The 17,600-nt window shown below is 38.3% G+C and overlaps 2 protein-coding genes and 1 non-coding gene across 3 annotated transcripts; 1 reads left to right on the forward strand and 2 right to left on the reverse strand.

Annotated features, from left to right (window-relative positions):
* Positions 1 to 2,582: 2,582 nt before the first annotated feature.
* On the forward strand, positions 2,583 to 5,759 carry LOC144637791 (dynein light chain Tctex-type protein 2B-like). Its single transcript, XM_078496872.1, has one exon. It carries the CDS (start codon positions 2,809 to 2,811, stop codon positions 3,379 to 3,381), a length of 573 nt encoding a protein of 190 aa, XP_078352998.1. The 5' UTR covers positions 2,583 to 2,808; the 3' UTR covers positions 3,382 to 5,759.
* Positions 5,760 to 7,132: 1,373 nt separating this feature from the next.
* Trnat-ggu (transfer RNA threonine (anticodon GGU)) lies at positions 7,133 to 7,207 on the reverse strand. The gene has a single exon. It is a non-coding gene; the product is annotated as a tRNA-Thr (tRNA).
* Positions 7,208 to 11,989: 4,782 nt separating this feature from the next.
* LOC144638667 (dynein light chain Tctex-type 5-A-like) lies at positions 11,990 to 15,810 on the reverse strand. The gene is made up of 2 exons (XM_078497887.1): positions 12,386 to 15,810; positions 11,990 to 12,138 (listed from the first exon to the last, which is right to left on the reverse strand). Exon 1 carries the CDS (start codon positions 14,610 to 14,612, stop codon positions 13,986 to 13,988), a length of 627 nt encoding a protein of 208 aa, XP_078354013.1. The 5' UTR covers positions 14,613 to 15,810; the 3' UTR covers positions 11,990 to 12,138; positions 12,386 to 13,985.
* Between the last annotated feature and the right edge of the window lie 1,790 nt (positions 15,811 to 17,600).

The following is a 17,600-nucleotide window of genomic DNA, read 5'->3' on the forward strand; positions in this document are numbered from 1 at the left end:
CTTACAATGTTTTGTACCTTGAAAAAACAATGCTTCCGTTCCGTTCCGTTCTTGGTTATACGAGTGTCCCAAGGAATTATGGCGCGAATTGTTGGTATTAGTAAGAAGTGCTTACAAAACGGAACGAAACGAAATGGCGAGATGAGCCTGTAGAAATGAAGACACCAAGTACTTCAACAGTGTCAGATACGTCAACCAAAAAGACAAAGAGGATTAAAATATCGGAAGTGCAAAGTTTCTTAATTTTCTGTATTTTACGAAACAGCTCTTCGTAGATACTGCCGATATCCAACTTTTTTCTTGTCATTCGCAAAAAAAAACACTTTCTTATATATACCTCGATGCAATGATGATTTTTGAGCAAAGACGGTAAGGCAACAGGTCAAAAGAGGTCCGTTTCGCAAATTAATGCACTTTTGACCTATTGGCTCACAGAGAAATCTGACTGTTATGGTCTTAATATCTTCATTTCTGCAGGTTCTTTCGTTGCGTCACGGTTTCAGCGTCATGAAAAATTAAGCTAAATTTGTCAAGTCAGTCATTTGCAATCTTTTTTTCACCTCGGACATCAATTTTTCTGAAGCTTAACTTTTACTGTCTTACCGTGAAATGTTTTTACTTCAGCCAGGTTTCTTAATTTGGAGAAATTTCCATCCAAAATGGACCTGTCTACCACCTTAATCTCACATTTGTGCTTTTTGCATCAGTTATCACATTTTTGATTTTTTTTTTTAAATTTTAGTTAACTATTATTTTTAAGGTTTTCATTGATTTGAAACCAATTTTGTACATCGAAAAAATGACGTAAATGGACACTGTCACGGCTTAGTTTATAACTGTATTTTAAAGTTTTGCCAATACTTCTATGGATCTAAATGGCAAATTTATTGCGTCATTACAAAGAAATGTGTCTAACGAGATTATTTTTTTTTTCTAAATGGTTGAATTTAAAAACAAGAAAAAAAGGTCACAACGAGGGGTCATGAATGATCCATCAAAATTTTTCAGTGCTCGCAAAATTAGGCTTCTGCTCGGAATGCTCGCAAAATTTTAGTGGTTGCTCGCTTGCTCGTGCTCGCATATTTTTACAAGTGCTCGCATGCTCGGTTTTTAGTGGAGGTTAGGTTTTTGAAGAGTTCTCGTTGCTCGCAAGGCTAACTTTTGTCAATGCTCGTGCTCGCAAAGAAAAACGCTCTGCTCACATGCTCGCAAATGCTCGGCAAAGACCATTTGATACCCCTACAACGATTTTCACAGTTGTTCATCATCACATTTTGTTGTTGTTACTATTTTATGAAAATGTAATACTATAACATAACAACATTAAACATTAAAACGTCCACTTTATTTCTTTTATTTATACCCTTACTGAAATATGGTTTGAAGTAAGCCTTCCTCTCTAATTACTCCCCCCCTTCCCATAAAAAGTCTTGATAAGACATAATGAGCCCCCTCCCCCGGAAAATGTCCTTGAATTAATAAGTGAAAAAGTAAAAAATGACAGTGCTAAGGGGGAAATATTACCCGAAGGTCGTTTTTTTACAGCTTAAGTATAACACGGGTTGCTCCTGGTTTAACGAAACATCTCGTTCGCGTTTCAAGGAATCCAAAAACGCTCTCATTATCTCATATTTCTATGTTTAATGGGATGTCGGGAGAAGATAGTTTTTTTTTGAAAAGATTAGTAAAAGTTACAGAAATAAGAAATAATGGAGATTGATTGCGTTTTAAAATTAGAACTTTTTAGTTAAAATTTGGTAGACAGACACCAAACAGTCCCCTGACAAGATGGAGTGGTCTTGCGTGCGGGACAACTCACCTGTAAAATGTAAAATGTAAAAAAAATGTAAATACAATTTTAAAGTCCATACGCAGAACGAGGTTACCCTCAGTGTCCGAGCCAGAGGCTCATGTATAAGACGTAGGACTGTTAAAGATCGAATTACACCTGGTGGTGTTTCAAAAATTTCTTTACTTTCTTCGATCCTTTCTTTGAACATCTTAAAATTTCACTCAAATTCAGGTATAAATGCCCCCTTAAAGGAAGCGTTACAGTGCCAACCATACATTTGTTTGAGCTGTACGTTTTTTGTCGTTGAGCAGTCTTAGCACAGGCCCGTTGCGATCCTGGATCGCAGCAACGCGGCAAAACAGTTTCCGCGGGAACCGAGCATGCAAACGAAGCCGAGGCAATTTGGGTCATTTTAACGACACGATGACCCCCTTCTTGAGTATGACGTATTATGAACAATAGCACTCTTGAGTCTAAGCTGATTGGTTCGGTTTCTCTATGAAGTCCTTGATAGCATAATTTCTTAGAGAGATTTCGATAAGGTCACTAAATAGACTGTCATTCAACAGTAAACGAGATTATCTACCTCTAGATTTATTAATACGTGCATGATCGTTTCCTTTCTAGGTCCTTGACAGCGTGATTCAGTCTCTAAAATTAACTTGTCAGTTAAATTAGCATCTCTCTTATATTAAATGTGTGCCTAAAGTGACGCTTTGTTTACACCTGTATACCAAATTAACATCTCATTTATCAAACGAAATCTATTGGTATTGGTGACAAGTAATTGCGATATAAGTATGAGTAAGGAAACACCAACCATTGTTCAAGACAAAAGCTTTCACACCGGACGGAAATGATGTATTTTATAAGACGCGGATCACTGACTTAAACAATAAAATGGTTTCAGATCACTAGTCATTAAGGGAAACCTGAGCAAAACGGTATTAAAGCCTCGAAAGTTGAGCCGGGAAAAGCAAAACTTGAACTCTTTATAACGGGAAGGGACCTCTGAAATGCCTGCGAGTGAAACTTCTAGCCGGCGCAGTTCAATGGCAGCTGAGATTCAGGCCAAGCCAACAGTGAATATACTCGAGCCTGGCGCCAGACAAGTCCGCACGCTCTCAGCCTCCTCAAAAGCAGCAATTACCAGCAGAAGAAAATCGATGAGTATGTATGCAAGATCTCACCAAGCTGGCCAGAGCGAGATACCAAATCCAATGCTACCGAAAATTGCCAACACGTACAAGCTAGGGCCCGATCAAGACAAGCGCTTCCGCTGTAAGGATGTAAAGGACGCCATCGACAGCGTGTTAGAAAGCCAACTCAAAGGACTCCCTTACGATGCCGAAAAGTGCAAAACCATGTTGCCAGCTATCGCCGATGAAATAAAGGACAAAGTAAAGTTACTTGGTTTCGAGAGGTTCAAACTTGTCTGTATTGTGACTATTGGACAACTAAACAACCAGGGTGTACGAGTAGCCAGTCGATGTCTGTGGGACAATGACAACGACCGCATGGCAACATCTTCGTATTGTGGCAATGATCTCTTCGCAACGGCAGCCGTGTTTGGAGTATATCGAGAATAGCCTTTTTGTGTGTGAGGGCGTGATTACCACAAATTTTAGTTGCATGAGGTAAAATAAGCAATGGGTTATGATGCGCTTCCTTTAAGAGTAAATGCTATTAGGTCTCGGCTTTTTTTTCCGAGGAAAAAGACAACCTGATTGAAAAGAAACGGAATTTTTTAGCTGACCTCGTTAGATGCTCAAAGGGCTTGAAACTAAAAGACGGTAAAGATATGGCGATCACAAGAAATGTTTAAGTAAATACATATCAACCACCTAACCACAAATGAACTTTTGGTTTGTCCATCGTTGGCCAAACGATTTTCGAGGCAGTATTATCAAAGTTCAGGGGCTTTTCCTTGTATTTGGGTTGTCTTTCTCTTCCGCTCTCTGAGGTTTCATTCTATTTTAGTATCAATGATATTTGTATCTGACAGAATCGGCTCATTATGAACTGAATACGTTGGCGAGCGTGAGTTTTGACATGTGCCGGTAAATTTGTATTTGCCACGTCTGGGTTAAGCAAAAGGTCATTTACACAAAATTTTTTAAGCACTTTTGTTTAAGACAAATTTTATTTTACAAACAAAGGAAATTCCGCCAAAAATGGTCACGTACTAAGGTTTTATCTGCAGGGTTTTTACCTAGAAATCCAATAATTGCTTGAGGTTTGACTTTGGTTTGAAAGGGTTAAATGAATTGCATGATATCAATATTTGTCTGGACTCCCCTGTTTGAAGTATTCTTAGCGGTATCTTTTCATCTTGTGCTCAAGTTTGTTTAGTTCAATCCCTATGATATTTTGTTTACTCGATATCACGGTGCGATGTTAATTGAATGTTGGTTTTGCGTATAGGAAAGCCTTTGAGGGCTATCACGCCATAAACGTGCGGTCTCCATGGAAACCAAATGGACTTTACCCTAATACACGCGCGTAAAAAATTCTTTTAATAGCTCTTTGTGTTCAACAAGATTTGTGAAGTGTGATAGATAGAGCAGTCGAGATAGAGGGGTTTATTTTTAATATATGCTGGGAAATATATTGTAGACAGGTTACCTTACAGGAATCGAAGATCTAAGTTAAGTTATCAGATAAGTTATTTCAAGGGGTTATTTATTAGTTTAATGCCTTTTGATATGAAGGGTGGGAAGCAAATAGTCGACATTTATTATTTAAGCAGTATACTGATTTACTGACGCGGAATCAAGTTTGGCTGAACGCGAGATGACTGTCGAAGGAGACCAGACAGACAACCGCCACGTAGTATGATCAGCCTTGCTTGCAGTTGTTTGTTATTTCATTTTATTGCTGATCAGATCTCTCAGTAGATCCTACGAATAGCAGCATTATCGTTTGCGGTCCCTTGCAGTTTTAGTCTTACTTTTACATATTTTTGGACCGTAGATCTTTTCAGATCCGATATGCTGTGCTTTTATTTAGCATGGTTTTGTCCATGCGCTTAAATGTTCGGAATGGCTGTGCCTACCACATTTAAGTTATTTTGCTTTGCGAGACTCCATCGTGACACTTTGAATTTCTTGTCCCCCGAAACACGTGATGTGGCAGCGCGTGATTCGGGGGACAAGTAAGTTCAAAGTACGGAACTTCATACAGTGTACGGGTTATTGGGCAATTTATTTACGTTGGCCTTTGGGCTGGCGTCATTTAGATTCGCTACACCGCGCTGATGAGTTCCAATAAGAACGAAACAGCTGTCCGCGGTTGCAATCCTGCTGTATCGGTTCCAGTCGTGGTGTTGTCTCGCAAAGCCTATTTTTCACGTAGTATGATCAGCCTTGCTTGCAGTTGTTTGTTATTTCATTTTATTGCTGATCAGATCTCTCAGTAGATCCTACGAATAGCAGCATTATCGTTTGCGGTCCCTTGCAGTTTTAGTCTTACTTTTAAAAATACGTTACTCGTCAAATTTGCTGAGCAAATTCTGACTGAGTGACAGACTGTGTGAAGAGTGAGAAATTTTAAAAAATTTTCTCCAAGTTAGATGGGTCTAGATGCCTTGAAGACTCAATGAATTATCACAGCAAGTGATACAAAACTGAAAAAGTCACACAACTTGTAATTCATAACAGTGACACGCGAGCGTTCTTTCAATATCTTAGTACAAAGAAATGTACGTGCACTATTTATAGTCTCGTGAAATTCGTGGATATATGGATAACCGCACTGCAACTAATCCATATTCTTGAGGACTATTTTAAAGTTGGTTTTCTTGACTGTAGTACACGAGGTTTTTGACACTTGCAATACTTGGGGGTAGCTATAGGCTGCGGGACAGTCATTGTGAATTGAAAACTCTATTTGCAGAATTTTACTTTTTAGCGACAAATATAGTGTGTGAATGCGAAGTAGGTGTAAAAATAAAACCTGTTTTGTAATATTTCTGATGTTGTTCAGTTTCTGTGAAGTGAAAATATTACTTTAGTGACCACGCTAACAAAACCTTGAGTCAGCATTTTATGTGATATGTCTGTCTTCTTAGCTCGGTAACCAGCTAAATGAAGAGGCGAATTATTATAATTATTACTATCTCTCTGTTATCTCATTGATGTTGAAAATTAGCCAATGAGCGTACAAATCATTGTGGACAAGCAATTGTTTAATATATAAACAGTTCCTCCACGCTGACAGACACAACTTAACAATCACTTTAATAACTTTACATGTCTTAACCAATCTTACATGAGGGTCACATGGTCTTCAGTAGACCACTTATTCTGAACTTGATGGAAGTTGTGAATCGAACAGCTTCAAATTTGTTTTACCAGGTTTTACAGTTTCGATCATAAATTTTAATTTTTAAGTAAACTAACTTTAAGTATTGCTCGGCAAAATCACGTTTGCGTGAGAACGTGAGTAGAATTCATGTTATCGTCGGTCGGTTCAATGATTATAAAGAAAAGCACTCAACATCCTTGAAACAATAGGTTTTAACTGTCATGCTATTGAAAAATGATAAGATGTCGTTTATTCTGTCAAGACTTTCAACGTTGTAAGTGGAAATGATCTGAATGCTTGTTTATTTTCTCAAAAATAAACCGTTTCCTTTTATCCCCCCTTGGGAGGTTAATCTACAATCCGGCACATAGTACATTGCAGTTATTAATTAAAATTCAACAATGAAAACCGGTTTTTCGTGTTGTGGACACTCTTTGGCCAGCTTTTTTTTGGGGGGGGGGGGGTGAGGGGGGGGGGGGGAGAAAAGCTGCTTTCTTATTCTTCCAAATTTTTACGAGTGGTTTATCCACTCTCCGAAAGCAAAAGAAAGGAAGGCTTTCAGACTTGGACGATGTACACCCTTGAAATAGTTTCTACGTTTCCGAAACCCAGAGTTTTGGAGATAAAATAGTGTACCGCTTTGATACGTTTAAGGCAAAAGCAAAGAAATTAAATTGTTAAATAGATTGCTTTTGATTCATTCAAACATAAATTTAATTAAAGATAAGATGTTCTACATGACACGAGCATGGGACAAAGAAAAATTCTGAGTCCCCGACGGGAATCGAACCCATGGCCTCCCAGATACCGGTTGGGCGCTCTAACCAACTGAGCTACGAGAGACTCGTTGTGAGCTGGGCCATTTTACTAGGTTGATATGTGACACGCGTCCTGCATACTGCATGCTAGGATCAGCAATGTCGAATTCATCAAGTTTTGTAGTAAATAATAAAGATGGTAAATTTTAAGCTCGGTAATAAATAATAAAGATAGGATGTTCTACATGACACGAGCATGGGACAAAGAAAAATTCTGAGTCCCCGACGGGAATCGAACCCATGGCCTCCCAAATACCGGTTGGGCGCTCTAACCAACTGAGCTACGAGAGACTCCTTGTGAGCTGGGCCATTTTACTAGGTTGATATGTGACACGCGTCCTGCATACTTCTAGGAGCGCCCAACCGGTATCTGGGAGGCCATGGGTTCGATTTAGTAGTCACAGTCATCTGAATATATTTCCTTCAATGACGTAATGAAAACAGTGAACAATAGAAAAGAATTAAATGAAATTTCCAACTTTTGTTTCTGTTTTCTTTTTGCTTTATACCATTTGCGTATGGTTGGTTTTGTGGACAGCCTCCTCGTGAACCTATACTGTCTTTCTGGGGAGGTAGCGTGAAAGATGTCCTAGTCCCTCAAAGTTTTTAACACAGAAAGAAAATGAAGACGTCTGCATACAAGCGACTTTGGGATGATTGGGTATCCGTGCTTGCATTTCAGTTATGAATCAAAGGGAAGAACCTGATTGGCGAGTAATTTGTATTTTAGCATCTATATAAAGGATACGCTCTTTCGTGTCTGACAGAGAAACAAGAAAAACTGGTGCGAGTCAAAGAATAACCTCGCCCCATTTCTCTTCGTTCTTCTGTCTATTACCGATTTTATCAAACGGAGCCGCGATAGCCGGTTCCCTCGTAGTCTGATCTGATGGGAGGTCCTCTGCTTTGAGAACAAGTGTGGACGAAATCGGGGTACGCTGCCCGCCAAGTAATGATTCCGGCACATCAATTGAAGTAAGAAGCTGCTTTTGCTTATGAGAAAACGACAATGTACGTTCGATCTTTTAGAGTTGCTTCGGTCTGACAATAATGACTCAAACAGCCGGCATATATAACTACAGTTTTTGTAACGCTAAAGGCTGGTTCTCATACAATCGCCCCGATCGTTTCTATCACCTCTGTCACTTCAAAAAGTTTTCTTTCGATCGGGGCGATTATATGAGAACATTACACATACGATCGCTAACGTCTATGGCGATTGGGGCGATCACGATTGCTTGGATCGACCGCACATGTTCTAGCTTCTCTTTCCTTCCACGCCGAAAAACAGCAATAACTGAGAAGATTGTTTTTCGCATGTATTCGCTCATACTAGGCGATTGAGACGATTATATGAGAATTCCTGATCATTCGATCGCCTACGATCGTCTCAGTATTCAGAGTATTTGCAAACGATCGGGGCAGTTGCGAGGTCTAATTAACTTAAAAGTTGATTAGACCTCGCAACTGTTACGATACGGTCGCCTGTTTAAGAGACTTAAGTGCCCTTCTCAAAGTGAATCAGGAAGTCAGGCTTTCCCTTCCCATATCAAAGAAAATAAAGCGGCGCGAGAACAAAATAGCCGAAAAAAAAATACCAATAGGAAAATGGGGCGCTCCAGAAGTCAGAACGTCCCAAAAAGGAATTTAGAGGACAGGATATGGCCAAGTACTGTGATAACTATCCCAAAAAGAGAAAAAAAAAAAGAATTTGAGAATTTAATACACAGACGTTTGAGGTGTTCTAGCCCATTTTAAGCTGACTTTTGTTAAAGCCGTGGTTCCGTTTTTTTCGTGATTATTGGTAATTTGGCATGATGATGATGGCATTATCTTTTCCGCCATGAAAGGAAAGTTTCATTGCATGTCTTGGCAGTCGTCGTCCGATTGTGCATTTTTCTAAGGTGAAGAAATACTCAGAAACTCTTTTTCTAAGTGTTTTAACATCAATCTGAAGTATAGTGCTTGTCAAACTGCTTTCAAAACAAAAAATAAAAGTTCATTACGGTCATTAAGGGTTTGGCAACCTTTAATAATGCATGCCAAACCATTAAACTTATCTGTTAGGTAAACCAAAACCCCTCATTATAAGATTGCAACAAAGCTTTATTCAATTTTGCTAACCTAACGAACACATGAAGTGAGTAAGACATAGAAGAGCTTATTAAATTAAAGCCAAAATCTTCTTATATTAGTATCTCCACAGAGGTCCGTCATTACACTTCCGAAAATGGAGGCTTTTGACCGCAAATTCCCATAACTTAGGAAAATACGGACATATTAAAATGTCATCGCAGATGATCCCGGAAACAATATGGAATTGCATGCAATCTGGTCGTATGGTTTCGCTTTTAAAATAAAATGATGGACGTTTGATATAATGTAGTTATGTTTTATTTCTCCGCACTTTCCTAATCAAAAAAGAAGTACTATAACAAGTGCCTTTATATAGAATGAAAATAGAGGTTGGAATTGCCACCGAGCTTTATAGCCTGACTGCACATTATTCCAGAACAAGTCTACCTTAATGATTGCAAAATGCTTTACGAAAACATGTGTAAACGAGAAAAACAGTGACATGAAATGAAATAGGGAAAAAGAGACTTTCCTGTCGTAAGCAAGCAAATTTATGTTACTGCTAAACGGGGAAGTTGTTGTTCAGGGCCCGGTTGTTCAAAGCACGATTAAGGTAATCCAGGATTATCGTGAAATTTGATTTCAATTTTATATAATTTCGTTGAGGTTTTCTGTTGATATTTTCTGTCCCACAGTTTTGACATGGACCAATCTCAAACTTAACAAAATATTAGCTTTGGGAAACCCTTTAAAACAAGAGAAATTAAAATCTTGATCATCTTTTAATCCTGGGTTAGCGTTAATTGTCTTTTGAACAACCCGGCCCTGTGCACTAACTTGAGAATTATAAGCACAAAACCAGTGGCGGATCTAGGGAAAGGGCCCGGGGAGGCCTGGGCCTCCATCTTATTTTTAGGGAAAACCAAGACTCACAGTGCCAAGAAAAATTATTTTCGAGAGCGGGCCTCCCTCTTATCCCAGGTTCTGGTTAAGTGGTCCCCCACTTAACTGGAGGTCTGGATCCGCCACTGAAAAATACTTCATTTAAGTTATTGGATTAAATGCGCAACGCGGAGAATAGGCCATTTCCGAGTTACCCTTTGCCTCTGTTTCAAAACGAGTCTAAGTGCGAAACAATTCAAATGATAATGAGATCGATTTGCCTGAAAATGGACCTGTAGGTGAAACTCATTTTCATTTGAATGGTTTCGCACGTAGACTCGTATTGAAACAGAAGCAAAGGGTAACTCGGAAATGGCTTATTGATGGTAGGGCCTGGTGGTCAGGCCCTAGGAATGTTGGCGCCCGAGTACTGCATTGGATTTGAAGCAAGCCTTTATGTGGGCGAGATTCACTTCTTCTAGAATAATGTGCTGCCCAGTTAAAGTTTGTAACTTGTTCAAGGAAGGCAATCAAGTATCCTGGGCGCCATATATGTGATATATGCAAATGTGATGCCGGAATCCAAGACTGCGTGTCACTTTTCATGGGTTCACCGCTCCTCGGCCTCCCAAATGAAAAAAAAAAAGAACCTCTGGCACCCAAGGTTAGAATTAACGCTGCAAGTGTTTAAAACAATCTTGGAAGTTCTAAAAAGAGCTCCAAATTTTGGCTTTTGCGCAGGCGCCAAGTAAAATGTTGTACATTTTTTTACATAGCAAAGTTTAGAGAAATTTAGGACCGTAGAGCCAAGAAAATCGATAACGGTTAAAAAGAACCTGTTTTTTGGAGAAATTTCAGCATATTAAGGGTTAAGAGAACAGGTCAAATTTCTTCCTAATGCGCTTTTTCATGTAATTGCAATTTATGAGGCAAAAGCAACCTGAATCGAGCGAAATTTCGCATGATATAGGGTTTTAGGTATTTTAGCTTAGCCCTTCAAATATGCTAAGTCCGGATTATTCCGGGATTTGGAGGAAAGGCCATTCAACCACTTATGACGTCACCAATTTACAAGTCAGCAGATTTGTGTGACGTGCAACGTATAGAGTTAGGATAGATTTTTCCACAGGAGTGTCCGTCTTGACTATTGACTGCATTCTGACAGAGCTAATCGAAAAAAAAACGTGATCAGTTTTTGGTTTAAAATTGGTGCTAAAACAGGCTAATATACCCGTACTTGATCATGGTCTCCTTTCCAGGGTTTTCCATTGATTAAGATCAAAACTTTTCAGGCCAGTAGAAGGGGTGCACAGAGTAAAAGATAGAGAGAATAAGAAAGTAGAGAAAAACGTACGAAAAGGAAAGGAGCAAGGAAAAAAAATCGGAACGGTTCAGCAAAAAAAAAAAAAGTCCAAATTTTGGCTTATGCGCATGCGCCAAGTAAAATGTTGTACATTTTTATATGGAAATTGCATCAAAAACCTACTGCAGTGTCAGAAAGTGCATTTCTAGCAAAGTTTAGAGAAATTTAGGACCGTAGAGTCAAGAAAACCGATTTACGGTTAAAAAAAACCCTGTTTTTTGGAGAAATTTCAGCATATTAACTGTTAAACATCAAAAATCAGTACTCCTTAACTCATTCGAAGAAGGAGACATTCACATTTTTTGACTGTGCACTGAATTTCCGTTTATTTGTCGAATAATATTGTAAAGTGCCAGTTATCTATAAGCCTCGGTGTATATATACACTTGGTAAGGGATTTTGGGTGGTCTCTTAAATGGGGGGAGCTTATATTTTGGGCGCTTATAAGTGTTAAAAGCTCTATTGAACAATGCCTCAAAGTGGTCAGACTATTACACATCCAAGTACAGTTCGGCAAGTCATAACAAGTGAGCAAAGGCAAGTTCCGTGATTTTGCTAGACTCTTCACTCTGCCTTAAGATGTCCTTCCAAAAAATCCGTTATTTTAGATCTGGATTTTCCTGGGCTAGTACATAAAACCAATTGTGATTTTTTTTATTCAACCGTTTTGATAGCATTTTAGAAAATATCATATCAAGTAGAAAAAAAATCAAGCATGTAGTACTCTAGCATGATTGAAGCCAACAAATATGATATACAAAAGGTTTTTTAATATATACAGTATGTGATATTTTGCATGTGTGTTTTAGAAATACAAAAGTTTATATTCTAAAAACATAAATTTAGATTTACTCTTTCTTACAAGTATTAAATATTTAAATTTTACATTTCCTTTCATAGATCTAAGGGACGGACCATTATTTTTTTGGAGGGTGGGGGGATGAAAAATATTGAAAAAAATTGTTTGCAGGGCCTGGAAAGACAAAATAAATTGTTTGCAAACACGATATGTATAACAAAAAATAGTAAGAATTTCGAAAAAAAAAAAATGTTTGCAGAGGTGCATAAACTAAAAAAAAAAGTTTGCAAAGAAAACTTTTTCATCCCCCCCTCCTCCAAGAAAATAATGGTCCGTCCCTAATGATCAACCCATTAAATATTGCATTTTTCTAATTAATTATCTGCTATTCATTAGCTGTGTGTAAATACATCAGCTTGTTACCTTGCCTTCCGTATATGCTTCTGTCTAACCCTAGAAACCATCTTTTTATGAAATGCGAACAAAATATGGTCATATATGCCATCTAGGTAGTGTGTCTTAACATAATTTATGTATGCCTCGGTATACTGAGTGTCTGTCTGCGCGATGGGCCTACAAGTACGAATTGCGTGAAGTACGTCAAAAATAGCAAAGAATAGCTATAGGTGATGTTAACTATTACAAGACGGAGTTGGTTTGTTAGTAAGTTAATTAGTAAGCCAGCCAGCCAGCTGCAGTCAATCAGTCAGTCAGTCAGTCAGTCAGTCAGTCAGTCAGTCAGTCAGTCAGTCAGTTAGTTAGTTAAGCGCGTTGCACGAGTAGTTTTATGTGACAATCTTTATGTGAAAATTTTATTTGCTCGTGTAGACGGGGAAATTGGGCATTTTTATGTGACAAATATAATTGCTGAGAAGCTGGCGTGTTAGCTTAAATGTGTGAAATGAAATTTGTCACATACGAAAAGTTGCTTGTTTAAACAACGCGTTAGTTAGTTAGCTAGTTGGTTAGTTAGTCTAGTTAGTTAGCTAGCTAGCTAGTTAGTTAGTTATTAAAGGTTGATTTATGACGAGCAAAACATGTTTTCGTGCAAACTTAATTAGTAGGCCGTACAGCGCGCGACACATGACTGCCCAAGCGTGACACATGACATGACCGACATGTCACGGCATGCCTTATAACAATCAGAATTTGTCGCCATTCGAACAATATTGATCATCTGTTAAGATATCAACTTATGATATATGATATCACCTCAGTTAATTATATAGACTCTATACCGACGTATAGGGCAGTAAGTAAGTAAGTAAGTAAGTATACCGACCGACCAAAATAAGGGGTGTCGAATGGTAAATGTGAGACTTTGCGAGACGGCGAGACTGATATCTTTTCCACGAGCCCGAGACCTTTATAATCTTGCAAAAGAAATCGAGACTGCGAGAAGGCGTCAAAGAAAAATTCGAGACGACGAGACCCCTAAAATTTGGCTAAAATTTTGCGAGACATGCAGTTATTGAAGGACCATTCACCACCCCTAAAATACTCCGTAATTGGACATTGTCCTCACTCAAATAAAACGCTGTCTTATAAAACGCTGTCTTATTCTATTTGAAGTCTTTTTCCTTCGTACTATTTTTAGATGTGTTTGCTGTATATAAGGTTTAATAACATACGAAGATATTGACTGGTCATAACATATGTTCCATTATCTGCATCGTCAACGATATTGGTGCAAAAATGCGCTAATTGTCCACTTTTTTAAGCTGTAAGATGATACGTTTTTCATGTTTCTTTTTAAGAAAGTTATTTTGAGTTCTTCTGTTACAACAAAACACTCACCTTTCTGTTTTGTTTGGCAAGCATTGTTGAGATTACAAAACGGTTGTTTACGTTTTACGACGCATAATCGTGCCAACGTATTTAACAGTTACGTATCTTTAAGACTACATCAACTTTTCGCGCGCAGGCAAAAGTTTCTTAGGAGCTATGTTTTTACTCAGGGATAGGGCTGTGAATTGATTCCCTGATACCCTTCATATACTTTTCTCTTTCCGTCATCTTCTGTACGTAAACTCCGTACACCGTAGCAACGGCGATGATGTTGTCGTTCTTGTAAATATATTCTGCAAAACCGTCTCTATCGATACCAATGGCATCCTCGTCCCATGCACAACCACTCTGTACGGCAGGCGCTGGTTTAAGCTTCTGTGTAACGTAACACGTGCAAATAAATTTGTACTTCTTCATGTCAAGCTCGACCACTTTATCGCGGAGGATGTTGACAAGTTCACGTGTTATTTTTGAGCATTCGCTTGCCACATATTTTCTCCCGGTGAGTTTACTCTCCAACACTTCTTGAATCATTTTGCTTACATTTTCCTTGACGAATCCACTTGGGATTTTCACTTTCTCGGGATCGACCGGAAGCGAACGGGATCGACTCCTCAGCGGGTAATCAGCGTGCGTCATTACGGCAATGCCACAGTCTTCGTCCCGCGGTTTGGGCCGCTCTTTCGCCTCGAACAGTGAGGTCTTTCTTTTCCTCACAGCAGTGTTCTTTGCAAGAGTAATTCCCTCGAGGTCATGAATTAACTTCTTTGCAGAAATCTCTGGCTCCATTTCAAAATAAAAGTTGCTCACAGCAAAGAGATACACGCCTCCCTCACGCCTTCTTTGTGGATCTTAGCTCGCTAGTCACCGATATGTACCTTTTTATAGTTTCAAATGTTAAGCTCCTATTTCCGTCCGTGCCTGCTAATCCCTTGGAAAAACTTGCTCACGTAAGCGACTTCTTTGTACAAATCACGACAGTTCGTGTGAAGGAACACGCAAACTTTCGATTGAATTGCATCAGTGGAAACAATTAGCTTTCAGCCACAGTACCAAACTTGTTTATGATCTTTCATGTGTAAACAAAATTCCTACAAGATCAACTGCGCCTAATGAGATATTTGGCCCCAGGGCACAAAAATAAACCACCGGCCGAATCCTGCCGTAACTTGTTGCGTTTTCACTAAAAAAATGTTTATTCGCCAGTTCGTTTTGTCTTCATCAGAAAATACTCAAATAAACTAATGAAATAACATATTCCACAATTTTGCATGGATATTAAATTCGCTTTGAGTGTTTTTATGTTCAGCCCATTAACTGCGGGCGGATGGATACAGTAATTAAAAAAAAAATATTTGTGGCCCATTTTCTACGGTCCGGAAAGCGCTTCTTGGGTCAATACACAACAGACATGACTTGCAGAACGTGCTGTTCTTCGTGAAAAAAAAAAAAAAAAAAAAAAAGATTTATTCCAGCTAAGCTCGTTCTGTTTGCAGAAAATATTAAGGTAACTATATGCAGTAACATTTTGAAAGTTCGTGGGAGACATTGTTAATCGCTTTTGTGTCCACCGGAAAACCATTCGTCAGAAGGAAAACAATGGCCATCAAAAACAATGCATTACCGTTATGATGGATGGCACTATGATTACAGCTCACGAAATACTTCAACTGTTTCAATGAAAGCAATTTCAATTGCATCACAAGCTCCAAAATCATTACTTTTAAATCTCTATAGAAACGTTGACATTTGGAAAGTAAATAACGAAACAACAGTACACACATTTTAAAACAGGATATTAAATGCAATACTTATTTCTTCTTTACTCGTCATGTTTGTATGAAAATTTAGGTATACAGTCGACTCTCTCTAAGACGGACACCGTCGGGACCGGCTCCAACTATCCGTGTTATAGGGAGTTTAGTTACTGTAAAATGACTGAAAAACGGCAGGGAAGGGACCAACAACAGGTGTCCGTCCAACAGAGGTGTCCGTCTTATAGAGGTGTCCGTTAAGAAAGAGTTGACTGTACACAATAACACTTTGGCTTTCGTGACCTTTCTTGTCCGCCGGAAGGCTTTTGTTCATAAAGAAAAAGAAAGAAAGAAAACAATAGCTACTGAAAATATTGCATGACCGTTATAATAAATAATGAAAAATGACCCTGAAATTACGCGTCACGAAAAATGTCAACTGTTTCAATGAAATAAATTTCAGTTGTAACACAAGCTCCAAAATCATTAATCCTGATGTTTTTCTTTTTTAATAAAAATTTTGACATTTGGTTCCTTTTTCATCGGAAAACACTGAAATCAAATAACGAAACAAAAGCAGAAACATTTTAAATACTAGTTATGCAACGCTTTCGAGTGGTATACTATGGAATATCCCACGAGTCACTTGTATTTTCTCGGTATACACACGAGCCTTTAGGCGAGTGTGTAACTATTTTATACCATGCCATAGAAAATACGCTTACTAAATTTCGTCGAGAATACAGTCGCAGCGCACTATGGGAAGGTTGGGTTGAATACCGTCGAATATACAACGTCTTTCCTGTATTCTGATTGGCTGTATTTTCTATGGCATGGTATAAAACGGGATATTACACGCGCGACCAGTTTTGATAGCAAGTTCTTCATCTTGAACTGCGAGCAGATGGATACAGCCGAATGATTAAAAATAAATTAGTAGTGGTCTCTTTTGTTCGGCTGAGTTTCAAGTGCACCCTCGGGCCAACATGCGATCGACATGAACAAGGACTTGCATTTTATTAGTTTTGTTCAGGAAAGAAAACGATTTTTTTCTTAACTAAGTTAAATTGAAAAATTTAAACTGGTATGCGCAGTGACATTTGACAGCTCTAGGATCATTCAGAAACAAACGTTGTTACTTTCGGATTTACAATAACTCTACCAAATCACTCATTGTTAATTTGGGGTTTATTGTTAATTCTTTTGGGTTTTTCTATCTTAGAGCACTATTATTTTGAGGCTTTCTTCTTTTGAAAGTAATTTTGTACTTTGGGAATTGAATAAAAATATTGTGACAATGTGTAACTTGTCTAAATTTTGAGCTGCTTGCATCTTGTATGGCGTAAATCTTTTAAGGTAGCTGGTATCGGTTTTCAGCATTTTAGAGCTCTTATATACTTTGACTGATCAGTACTTCAAATCTCTATTAAATTTTCGAAAATTTAAGGTGGCTCTCAAACCACTTCGTAAATTTTTTTTAAACTTTGCAGAAAGCTGTATCTTAACATGCTGATCAATGTTTAATAATAAAAAATGGGGGTCACCGAGCTCGTTTTTGAGTTTTACGCACTTAAAGCCAAAATTAAGGGTGTTTTGAACAGGTTATGCTGTTGCTATGGTAACCAGTGACGTCAATAAAATTACCAAAACTTATTTACCAATCATTGGGCATTTATTTGTTACCATTATTATAGCAGCAACTGATACAACGTTGTTGTACTAACCCGTTTAAGTATCAGAGCTGAAAAGTGCTGAAAAGCGATACCAGCCACCTTAAACTCATTTTTTTACGCCACTCTAACATAAAATTCATATCTTCTCGCCACCGAGTAATACGATCCTTTATATAAAATATGTTCACTGTTGCAATATATCAACTGGCGCCGCCCTATAACTGCAATCTACAGTTTGATGAAAGGGGCAATGTACATACTGAGTGTCCTGCGTATACCAGGGGAATTTTGAAGTTAGCAAAATGCCACGTTCTTATTTTTTCGACCTCGATTTAATGTGCGTGCACACA

The sequence above is a fragment of the Oculina patagonica genome, chromosome 14 (genome assembly GCF_052425735.1).
Source record: "Oculina patagonica isolate OP01 chromosome 14, crgOcupat, whole genome shotgun sequence".
Classification (NCBI taxonomy): domain Eukaryota; kingdom Metazoa; phylum Cnidaria; class Anthozoa; order Scleractinia; family Oculinidae; genus Oculina; species Oculina patagonica.